This window comes from Castor canadensis, chromosome 1 (genome assembly GCF_047511655.1).
Source record: "Castor canadensis chromosome 1, mCasCan1.hap1v2, whole genome shotgun sequence".
NCBI classification, from domain to species: domain Eukaryota; kingdom Metazoa; phylum Chordata; class Mammalia; order Rodentia; family Castoridae; genus Castor; species Castor canadensis.
Window position 1 is genome coordinate 1,463,465 of NC_133386.1, and position 12,402 is coordinate 1,475,866.

Sequence of the window (12,402 nt, forward strand, 5' to 3'; positions counted from 1 at the left end):
GGTCACCACAACCACCTTCGCCCTCTGCCTCCTACCCTCCCTTCAGCTCCCTCCTGAGCTGGCAGCCAGGGGCTTTGGCCTCTGTCTCATCCATGTTCTCTTTACTCTTCACCCAAAAAGATGCCAGGAGAGTGGCTCCTGGAATCCACCTTCCCTGCCCACCAGCAGCAGCTGCTGAATGCTAAGGCCTCTCCTGAAACAAGGAGTTTCTGTCCCTGTCACCTTGACCCAGACACATATAACTAACCAGCACTAACCAGGAAGTCCATGTGTCAAGGCCACTTCCCCTGTGAAAAGCCTGACATCAAGGGTCATCTTGGTTACCAGGTGGCACCAAGAAACATTCCTTAGAGAAGCCACTGCTGTGGGGCTGTGAGGATATGGAAGCACCAAAGAGTCTAAGGGGAACCAACTGCCTGTCATCCAGCCCCGCCATGCCCCACCCCAGCCGCCTCTCCTCAATGTCACACACACCTGCAAATCCACAGCCACCCTGGCCCCCAGTCACACATTGACATCAAAGCTATATCACTTGGGAACAACAGGGCAAAACCCTCTTTTAAGATATCTAATGGTTGAACCCAAAACAGGTGAGCTCAGAGAAGACAAACCAGCCTGTCTGGTATCCCAAGATCTGTTCAGGATTCCTTCTCAGTTTGACCATGTCACAGTCCCTTGAGCTCTGGCATGGCCACCCCAGATTTGAAATGTCACATCAAAAGACCATGCTAGGGCTTGTCTGGCCTGGCAGAAGCCTGTTCTCTTTCTTTCTTGCAGACAAATTCATAAGGCAAGGTGGCAACTGTGTCAAGACCTTTCTCAGGGGTTCATAGAGCTGACATCCTCTCCGCTTTCCTCCATGCTGCTGACATGGGGCACTGAATGCATGAGCACATGGGCACTGAGACTCTGTGCCTACAGTTGCCATTTGTCTAACATCAGGACATGCCTGTCTGCCTGCCAGAGACTTACCAGCCCTTTCCCTCAGTATGCCTATGACCCCACAACACAACAGAGTGTCTGAAGTGGGTCCCTGATCTGATAGCTGACATCAGCAATTTTGAGGACTCCAGGAATAAAGATGAAATCTACATATATTCACCATGAACTCATCAATGGATTAATCCATTGACGGAGTTAGAGCCCTATTGATCCAATCACCTCTCAAAAATCCATCAGCCTGGGACCATGCTTTCAACACATGAGCCTTCGGGGGACATTTTCAGACTCAAACCACAGCAGTCCACTTCTGGGTTATTTCAGCTGTTCTCAGACATTTCTGCTTCAAGCAGCTTGTGTCTTGTGTCCTCCCTCTCCATCCTGCTGAGGTACAGGTCACCAGTGCACACCAGTCCTCACTGGAGTCAGCTGTGGCCAGAGTCCAGCCCAGTCAGCCATACCTGCATCACAGCCAGCTACAGCAGGGCAGGCAACCTGGTCAAAGGAGGAGGGCCAAGAAGCGATTGAGCATGGTCATTGCATGCTGACCAGGCTGGACAGAACACAGCCCAGGAGGAGGTGGGGGAGATAAAGAGGGAGTCAGAGAGAGACCCCCTTCCAGAGTGACTTTTAGAATCAAACATACTGGCAAATATGTCTGGCACATTAAAAGGAAAACAACAGAGGCAAGAAGTAGAAATGAAAGAAGGAAGGAAGAATTTGAATTTTTTTTAAATATCCTTCAGGTTTTAGATACAGGAAATACAAATGATCTCTGAGCCAGCTGTCAGTGAAGTCAATAGGAATGTGTGTAATAAGAACGTATCGAAAAAGAATGTCTCCAATGAGACAGTATCCAATAGGAAAGTATTGTAAAAGCATATGTCTGCTAAGCATTACGCAATAAGAATCTATCTGATGGACTGGAGGTGTGACTCAAGAGGTAGAGCACAAGTATCTAATAAGATGTATAAAATGTATAACAACATGTATCTAATAAGAATACACTCAATAAGAATGTGTCTGATGCTGTAGCTGATAAAAATACATCCATACGAATGCACGCAATAAGAATGTATCAAAGAACACATCCTATAAGAATGTGTTGAAGAAGACTGCATCCAATAGAAACGTATCAAAGAAGAATGTATCCAATAAGAATGTATCAAAATACAATGGATGCACCAAGAATGTATCTAGAGGGAATTAGAAAATGGTGACTTTTTTTTTTTAAAGAAAGAACACAGCATGTTGATTTGAGGGTGTTACAGTTATTTTAGGTTAAAATTCATCGTCAATATTACACGTCTGCCAGGCACTGGTGACTCACAACTGTAATCCTTGCTACTCAGAAAGCAGAGATCGGGAGGCTTGTGGTTCAAAACCGGCCCCAGACAAATAGTTCCTGAGACATTATCTCATATTTTCGGGATACCCAATACAAAAAAGGGCTGGCAGAGTGACTGAAATGGTAGAGCACCTGCCTAGCAAGTGTGAGGCCCAGAATTCAAACCCTGGTACCACAAAAAAAAAAGTCTGAAAACTTCCATACTAATGAACACTGAAACAAAATATTAATTTAGCAAATAAAATAACTTTACGAACAATTCACTAAATTGGACCTTACAGTGGAAGAGAACAGCATATTTAGTGAGTGCAGGCTCTCCCCCTCCCCCTCCCCTGACTTTGCTTACTTTAAAACCAAAATTCTAGTTCCATAACATAACACTCTTATCTGGCATTGAGGTAGTAATACCAAATTTAACATGCTTACCCCAGACTTCGAAATAACGCCACTAGAAACATCAAAAAGTCCTTATTTTTTAATTCCCCAATTTAGCTTTTTGCACCTCGAGTCAAATCTCTAAAAGTGGGAAGTCGAACTCACACTAGGTAGCAGAGCCTTGGGCTAACTTTGGCCTCAAGGGTGGTGGTAGGAACCCCAAACCTCACCCTAGACCCTTCCCCTACAAAACAGAGCTCTCCATTCTTGGGCTCCCTCCTGTGGTTGATTCATGAAACACCGGAGGCAACTTCTCAAGAAGGAAGATAGGTGGCTGGGCACTGTCAAGGGATGGCACCTGGGTGCTTCACACTGGGTGTAAAAGGCAGGAGAGACGCCAAGAGTACAAAAAAAGAACTCATGACTCCACCTGGATTATATCTCTGAATAAAAAGAAAGACCTATCTTTGGCAACTCCTTCTAAAAGATAAATCTTTTAAGAATGAAGAACTGATTAGCACAGCACAAACCTGTGCAGCTACTGAAGAAAGAGCTGGGACATGTTTGTTCAGGTCAGAGCTGGTGCTCACTTTCCCTACCCTTAGGTGCTTCAAAACTCTAAAACACACACATCCAGGACAAGCATTTACAGACACCTGGCGGGGATGTTATGAGGACAAGTGAGAGGACATTTGTTAGCATCCGTCGCTGCCTCTGCCACATTTTAGGAGAGGAGGATACAGAACGGAAAAGGGTTTGTTAATATTACAGGCACCTCAGTACAGATGCAGTCACCTTGTCACTCAGAAGACGGGGTTCGTGTTTGCACTAGACAGTCTTTGCAGGTGGAGGGACGGGTGTGGGCTGTACAGTTAGAGCTCATGGTTGGCCAGGTGATCCCAGCCACAGTGCTGGGTTCCTGTGAGCTTCCTGGAGTAACAGTCCCAGTCCCCCCTGACTTTTATGGATGATGATTGGAAGTGTGGGGGCTCAGATCTATCCAGTCGCCTGGGGCTTGTTCCAAGGACAACAGCAATGCAGCAAACAGCAGTCATCCTTCTATGCCTTTCCAGCCGGAGCCAGTCCTATATAAGCCTGCCCTGGGGGCACTGAGGCCACTCCTCTAGAGGAAGAAATGGGACACTGGCACATTTGCATCAATGAAGGCTGAGGTAATGAAATCTGAGCACATCTAGTTTGAAGGCACGAAAAGTTAAAAAAGAAATCTCTTGGGGTGACTGGCTAACAGAATCGCTAATTACAAAGTTACCTAGGATGTTAGCCAACCACAAAGGAGTGTCATCTCTCAAGGTTATGATATCTAGCGACAAGTACTTTTGAAATATTGTGTCCGGTGTCGGAGGACCACATGCTTTAATGGAAGTGGTCTTAATCTCTGGTTAGAGCCTGGGAGAGAAGAGAAAAACTGGACAGCCGGGCCCTGATGACTGCAGATGGACACAAGGGAAGCAGGAGGCTCTCTGCACCGCAATGTCAGTGCTTCCTTCAGTCCACACAAAGCCCCACCACCTGGGGGAGACTTGGGGCTGACACACAGAGTGTGGGGCATGCATATGGCCCTGTGGGAGCCCTGCAACATCTCCCTTAAAAACACCTCCCTTAAACACTTGAGTGAATGGCTGGTGGAAGACAGATGGTGTCAATTGCGGCTGATTTATTAATAGGAAAATTTTTGAATATGACCCAATTCCCAGCCTGCCTTGGACCATCCTTTCAGTGTTCTCCTTTGTCACCTCAGATACAGGGTCCAGGAGGAACATCCTGTGACACTTTGTGCTCCGTGGTGAGGCAGGAGAGCAGCTCAGTGTGTTTGCGGCTTTGTGTGCAACTGTTTCAAAGGCGAGGACACCCTGGCCCAGGCTGCATTTGAAAAGTAACTGGTTCTTATCCAGCATAGCAGCACACACCTGTAATCCCAGTACTTGGGAGGCCAAAGCAAGAGGATCATCAGTTCAAGGCCAAGTCCAGCCAGGGCTATTGAGTGAGAGACCCTGTCTCAAAAAAAAAAAAGAAAGAAAGAAGGAAAAGTGGTTGGCTGTTGGCAATGAGTATATCCTCACATCTTTTCACTTAAATTTGATGTTTGATGTAAGGAAAGATAGCATTGCAATGGCTCCAAAGGTGAGAAAAATTGTGCCTAGTGATTCTGTAATTGTAGTTTTTATTTATATTAAATTAATAATATAAATTAAACTAATAATTATATAATATATAAATTTATTAATTCAATAGATTTTATATTAAATACTGCTCTCGATGTTATGAGAAACATCACAGCAGACAAAGAAAGGGGCACCCAGTGAAGGGAATAGGGTGTGGGTGTGGGGGAGTGATAAAGCTACACACAGCCCTGGCGATGGAAGACAGTGACAGGACGTGGTGAAGACAGGCCAGGTCGGCATACATTTCTAATGAAGTAGCCAAAAAAAGTGGACAGATGCGCACAAAGAGAAAAGAGAATTAGAATAAAACTCACACGTGGGGGTTGGGTTGAGTTCCATCTTACAATTACATCTGGTAAAATCAGAGCACAACTCAGCAAAGAAATTGGAAAAGGGGAGTGAAATCTGTTTGCCAAATGCAGAGACACCATTAAGGTGGTCAACAATACTGCCTAGAAGTTAAAAATACTGACTCTTCACCCCAGCAAAATACTCAGAACACCACAAATGGTTTATCGGTCCTTTGAGCATTTCATGAAAACATAAAAGCCAACACCCATGCCTTCCCCACCACCTCCCACCCTGCATAGTCAGCGCAGAAGGGCCAGCACTGTCCTCCCTCTGTACCTCCTAGGAGGGGTGCACAGGAGGGAGGGTTTCCAGGTCCAGCTGAGGCTGGGCTCCGTGACAGTGACCATCCCAGGATCCCTTCCCTCCTTCACAACCCAGCCCCTGTCACCAGCTCATCACCAATCATCTTGCATAAATACTGGGGAGACTTGGCATGGCCTGGCAAAATTCTGTCAGTTTTCTTCCCTGGTCCATTGTGGATGGTACAAGTGGGCAGACCAAGGACTCAGGCAATTTTCTTGATCTTGAGAAGCAAATCAACTTTGTGATTGCACCCCCCTGGGACGTAGGGTAGATTCACTTGTTTCTAGTACCTTGGTCACTGAACAGAAGATAAAAAATTTCAATTCAGGCAAGTTCAACTTATAAGTTATACTTTCTTGGTTTTTTGCCAACAGATTTGTGAACTTGCTCTTTAAGAAGAGGCTACAACCCAACACATTGAGAGCACAGCATAGAATGGGCCTAATGAAGAATCCTGGAGGAACATTCTGAACCACCCACCACACACACCACCTCTTCAGGCTCTCTGAACCCTCATTATTATTGGAGGCTATCAGTTCTCTGCCCCAGAAAATCTGCCCTATACTTGGGGCTTGCTAAGGACAGGTCAGTACCTCAATGCTAGAGATAGAAAAACTAAAGTGACCCATCCACAAGAAAAGCTCCTGCCAGGTAAGAGTCCAGCCCTGGAACTCAAAGAAGGTGAGGAATTGGAACTAAGGTTCCCTCCTGGCTTCCAGCAGTGCTAATAAAACAGCAGCACCAAAGTCAGGATGTCTGTGACAGGAGGAGAAAAGGAGCCAACTGTAATGTAGGCCAAAGTATAAGTGAGAAAAAAACATGACTAAGAAGAGGAAAGTTAATAAAGCTACTTGGGAGGCTGACATCCTAAGAATGGCAGCTCAAAGCCAGCCAGGGAAAATGCTTCTCCAGACCCAATCTGAAACAACCAGAGCATGAAGCCCTGAGTTCAAACCCCAGTCCCACCAAAAAAGAAAGTAAAAATATTATTAAAGGAAGGAAGGAAGAGCTGACATTTTTTCCTTCTCTTAAATCCTGGCTTAAGTGTGAATAAACCACATCGGGCACAACAAAAATCTGAATATAATTATGGTTCATCAAAGGGAGGCCATTCTAAGACTGCTTCTGTGTTGAAAAATCTAATTGTGGCCAGATATATTATAAATTTTCCATTTATAATTCATTTTTCAATCCTAAAATATAAATGTGAGTTAACATTTGACTTGGTATGTTTATCTGTTTTTGTTACAATCTTTGTTTTTTGACTTGTAGCCTGGTACTGTAAAACCACATAAGAATGTCTGTGATTTTCACTTTTGGAGTTGTATATTTTTAGCAGATACAAAATATTCATATTCTGACATTTTTCCTCGTGTGGGCTACAGTTGAATATTTGATATATGAATGGTTATTCAAACTCTAAAGACATCCATGATTCATGGTGGAATCTCACCCCATTCCCCAACGCCTTCAACTGTGAAATGTAAAGGGGGAGCTTTCAACTCCTAGAGATTAACTCAAACATAAAGGGAGATTGTTTCCTAAACCTTCTTCTTTAACATCAACATCCTAACGGAGATTCAGCATTCTAAGTTCGTGTCTTCTGAGTGTGGGATCATGTGTCCTTTAATTCAAAAACTTATTCACATTACTCTTGACCTCCAACCCAACGTGCCACTTCCAGTCTTATAACTGACTGCCCTGTTCCACAGCCCGGGATATCAGGCTTATTTTAACATGGAGTTACTTAGACATCTGTTCTTTTCTGAGCCACTCTGCAGTCTACCTACATCCATGCTCATTTACTGCACAGTCTCAACAGGCTTGAAGTTGTTTATAGTTTTATTCATAATCTTGATTTTAAATCAAAATTAAAGTGACTCTTCCAAATGTTTGGGTTCTTTAGACACCATGTAAATGGTTTTCTAACTTGGAAAATTTTGACTGATTGGTTCCCTCCTCCTTAACCACCTTCATAGTCTGTCTTCTACTGGTGCATAAAAGACAGTCTTCCCAGGGCATCAAATGTAATCACAGCATGTACAATGGGAAGAAGAAGTAGAAAACACAATTATTCCCTTAAATATCCAAGATTGAGTGAAAACAGTGTCAGAACAAGATGGTGTGCATGCTCCTCACTGCTTAGAAATGGGGTTTTGATGTTTTGGGAAAATCAGGACCCTTTTGTAGACTGGCTAATAATGAAACACTCCTAAATTTATATGTGGGCAAATACTATTTTCCCATCATTTTCCTTCCCTTTCAAAGCAACCAAATACAAACAGTGACGGGAGTATTTGTTTCAGCGTTGTTGAAACACACTTTCCCCAGACCAAAGCAGACATTTACTACAAGTCAGACCCTACTTGGAAGCTGATGGTTCAAGGTGAAAGTCCTCCACAGTCTGCAAAGAGAAAGACAGGGTGGGACCCTAAAGTTTCTAAAGATGACAAAAAAGTGAGGCAGAGAACCTCTCTAAAAGGAGCAAAATCATTGCAGGTTGAATATAATGCTTCTAGACCAGCTTAGTGTCTGGGACCCTTACAGAGATCTTCCAGCTTCAGTCTCCTCATCGCTGGATATGGAAGCCAGGGTTCCCTCATGAGCTCTTGGATGTGAATTAGGAGGATCCTCCATTGGTAAATGTGGCACAATACCTCTTAGTCAGATCTGAAATGAGCCAATGGCTCTAACTCCAAAACTTCTGGCCACGTTGTTCCTGGTTGCTCCTAAAGAACACATACATGTATGGATATTTGGGTTGGTCTGCCAAATTTCATATAAGTATGTCTATGGGAGACTTGAAGAACTGTAATCATTCTGTTTACAGAATGTCTGTTTACTCTTTAAAGAATATAATTACCTATAACCAAAATAATTTATTTAGAAAGTATTCCCTAGTCTCAGTCATTTGCAGAAATAAAAAGAAAAAGGGACGTGGTCTGGCCTCAGAAGGCACCTTCTTCTTCAAGGAATAATACACGTGGATCCCAATGAGGGAAGATTAGGCACACAGCAAAGCTCACTGATGGCTGGAAATAACACTGTAGGCTGAGAGACCACCGGAGGTTGCAGAAACTATCAGAAAGACAAAGAAAGACACAAAGGCCTGATGGCACCATTCTAAGCCATGACTTCAGGGGGGAAAAGATAATTAATTACCAACCAAAGCAGATTCTCTAGTTTTGAACATGTGATAACAGAGCCAGGCTTTAGCACTGCTGCACCCACAAATAAAACACCCTCAACTTAGGAACAGTCCTGAGCATAATACTAGGAGCCCAAAATGGGAAATTTGAAACCCCAAAAAGTGAGTGGGTTTTCCTGTTTCTAAATGAGAAAAAATGGCTAGACTGGAAAGCAGACTGACATTTTTTCCTTTGCTTGCCAGGCTCCATGTGACTGACTTCAGCTAGGCTCATGTACACACGGAAAGCTAGGAGGTAGATCTGTTCCTCCAATAAAACAGAGATCCAAACGTCCCTGAAGGTATCACAATATTTGAGCTGACAGCTATGGTGTTTAAAACTCTTATAAGAAGCAAAGGAAAGAGATGCATCAGAAGTAACACGGATTGGAGAATCAACATGGGTCAGATGTATTAGATGCCTCATCTTTACTCCTCAGGACATGCAAAATAGATCTTATCTGTACCACCATTTTACAGATAAAGGAACTGAAGATTAGGGAAGTTAAGTAACTTGCCTAAGGCTACACACCTGAGCAAGAGAGACGCTGGGATTCCCACACACTTCCTTGGGCTGAGGGCTTTATGGGCAACGAAAGGTAGGATATAAACCAGGTAGGGAGGAGGCCATTCTTTGGATGAGGCCTCAGGAACCCAAGGAGTTTTCAAAAAACCCAAAGGTGATTTGAAAAGAAAACATCAAGCACTTGCCAGTAACGAACATTTACATTTCAGTCCTACCCCCAGTACCTTCCACCTCCATTTCAATCTTGATTTTCTGGACTGGGGGTGGGGGAAGAAGGGCATGCCAAATACTTTATATCTTTCAACCTTTCTCCTGGATGTAAAAGAAACAAGCATTCATATGCAAATGTGATTTTAAGGCAAGTGTTCTTGGGGAGTGCAGTAAATGGGGCACTTCCTGTGTGGTGTAAGATCTGCTCCCAGCTCCCCCACAGGGACCCCACATGGAGTTGGCACCACTGCAACCAGGAAATCCTTGGAGCAAAATAAAGAGGCAAGGGTTTAAACTGAGCAGTTTTCAGAGGGGTGTGGAGGGGTGTGGAAGTGGGGGACAAGAAAACCTACTGAGTGTTAAGCTGTTCTGATTACAGGCCAGCACCCCACCACACACACACTCACATACACACACACACACACACAACAGGGCAGCTGGGGCAAGAACCTCCACATTTTGCAATTCCACAAGAACTGTGGCAGCTGCAGGTAGTGGCTGCTAAAATTATGATCTCATTTTGAGAATCAGCCTCAGTTTCCCTTTTGAGTTGAACGTGTTTCAAATGCATGTGGAAGGAGGGGCCTGTATACATGCTTGCATATCTCGCTAGACCCTATGTACGGATGCACATACACACATGGACATATGTCTTTCAGGGCCTTTCCGGGGGAGGTAAAAGATGTCTGGGCAAAGATGGAGTATGTGAGAGCTCCCTTCCAGCCTCCAACTACAGTTCTAATCTAACAGTCATTTGTGAGACACAAGGCAGGGACTGCCCAGAAGAATTTTAGGTATGAACAATGAACTCACTCACTCCTCCCCCCCACCCAACACACACACACACACACACACACTCTCTCTCTCTCTCTCTCTCTCTCTCTCTCTCTCTCTCTCTCTCTGTGTCTCTCTCTCTCTCTCTCTCTCTCTCTCTCTCTCTCTCTCTCTCTCTGCTGGGGGAAAGAAAGAGAAAACAAAACGCCCCCGGGACTGCTGCACTTTGGCTGAAGAGCAGACCAGCCCTCAGCGCCTTCCAGTGTCGTTACTCTTCATAGGATAAACAGTCTCTGACAAGTCCCTGGCCACTTGAAAGCCCCTGTCCATAGGGGCGTTCTCCGCTACCTTCGTGTTTTCTCAAGCACTTGTTCAAAAACACATTTAAGTGGAATGTTTTCCTTTCTGCAGATTGCATTAATTATGGGTTCGCAAGAGCGGCAGGCGCACGAGGTCTGCCCGCGCTGGGCGCTGCAAGACGCCTGGCCTTGGCCCGCGGTGGCCGCGCTCAGCCCCTGTCCACATCCACAGCTCGGCGTTTGGCACCGAGCGCCTCACCAGGGCTGCAGCTAAGAGAGACAAACAGACAAACACAGAGTGGTCAGCCGCGGAGCCCCGCGCACAGCATCCTGACCGCAAGGGACCCGCAGCGCGCCTCCAGCGCCAGCCTCGGCCAGGGGAAGGAAGGCCTCTCCTCCACTAAGCCTGGACGGGTAGAAGCTGGTCTGTCTTTCAATGTCACCTGCTTCTTCCTCGGCTCACTTAAAGAGCTCTCTGAGAGGTCCCACCCACGTGTGGGACCCACAAAGTACGGCCCCTTCACCCACCAAGCTGCCACTGAGTCCGCACGGCGCCCTAGCCGAAAGGCCACCCCCACCGCCTCCAGGCCGGGTCTGTACTGGGCGAGGTGGGCGACAAGTACCGGGAGGGTCTGTCCTGCGACAGTCGCGGGAGTCGGCGTGCCAGACCTCCTTGTTCCTCCGCGGGCCTTGCCCACCCGAAAGTGGGGAAATGCACACGCCCTGCGCACCCAGCTCCCACCCGCCAGAGTAAAGGACCCAAGAACACGTCGCAGTCGATGGCCATCGACCCCGGACACGCACGCAGCGGACCGGCCCGGGACCCTCTGCTAGAGTCCCGAGGACCACCTGCTCCCGGTGCCGAGGCCGGAAGGAGGGGACCCGGCCCGGCCGAGGGCAGCTGGCGGCGCGGCTCGGTCGCTGGGTCCCGGCGCCAGGCTTACCGTGAGCGCCGAGAACTTCTGCGCGGGTGCGGGCGGCAGCAGCCCCGCGAGCAGCGGCAGCCAGCAGAGCTGGGGCAGCAGCATGGTGACCGGCCGGGGACGAGGCGAACTCTCCGTCCCAGGGGGCACGGGCGACGCACGGAGAGCGGCCGCGCCCTGCGCCCTGCGCCTTGGCACGGCGGGTGGAGGCTCCGCCGCGGTCCTCTCCCTGCGCGGCTCGGGATGGCCCGGACCTCACCAGCTCCGCTACAAGCGCCGAGCGCTCCTCCGTGAGCTTTGCGGCTTCCCTTGCTCCTGTCAAATACCCTCAGAACTTCCCGGATCCTCCCTCCTGCCCGCCCTCCTCCCGCCCTCCCTCTCCCCTCTCCTCGCTCAGCCCCACCTCCCTGCAAGGCCGCCGCTCTAGACGCCGGCTGGCGCAGAGGTGCCGCCCGCTCGGGGCGCGGGGCGCCCAGCAGAAACACGGGGGACACCCGCCTGACAGTGCTGCTTTCGGGCCTTCTTCCCCACGCAAACGAACACGCGCGCGCTGCCTCCCACACGTGCGCACACCACTCCACTGGAGAGAGCTCCCGGGCACAACCAGGGCATGCACTCCGCCCTGCTGCCCCAGGACGCAGCGTCTGTCCACGCAAGACCAGCCTAAAGCGCCTTGTTCATCCACCGGGGTTAACAAAAAGGAAGCCTTGCCTTGTTCCCACAGCTCAGCTCGTAGCTCTCCCTGACCTGCCTAGTGACAACTCGGACAGACCAGAACATGGACCTCGGAGGAGCTGACTGATCACTGGCTCCCCAGCACGGGTGACTGAGAGTGCCACGCAATCTGGGGACAACGTCTCCACTCCGGGGACATCCTTCCACAGGTTAAGCCATAGGAAGGGGGAGGGTGCGTCTAACTTTAATCCTGGGCGCCTATTGCAGGCAGATGTGGCTGCCTTAAAACAGCTCGGTCTTAGTATTTCA

General features: G+C 47.6%; 1 protein-coding gene across 4 annotated transcripts in view; it reads right to left on the minus strand.

The window, feature by feature from the left end:
* The window catches only part of Smoc2 (SPARC related modular calcium binding 2), a 155,654-nt gene extending 143,891 nt beyond the window's left edge, over window positions 1-11,763 (minus strand). For 2 of the 4 annotated variants that reach the window (XM_074070121.1, XM_020167614.2), the window contains exon 1: window positions 11,440-11,763. In XM_074070121.1, the coding sequence (XP_073926222.1) occupies window positions 11,440-11,523 (84 nt within the window). In that variant the 5' untranslated portion in view covers window positions 11,524-11,763. The remainder of the gene's footprint in view (window positions 1-11,439) is intronic. The other 2 variants (XM_074070128.1, XM_020167623.2) reach the window with 2 other exon arrangements.
* Window positions 11,764-12,402: the final 639 nt, after the last annotated feature.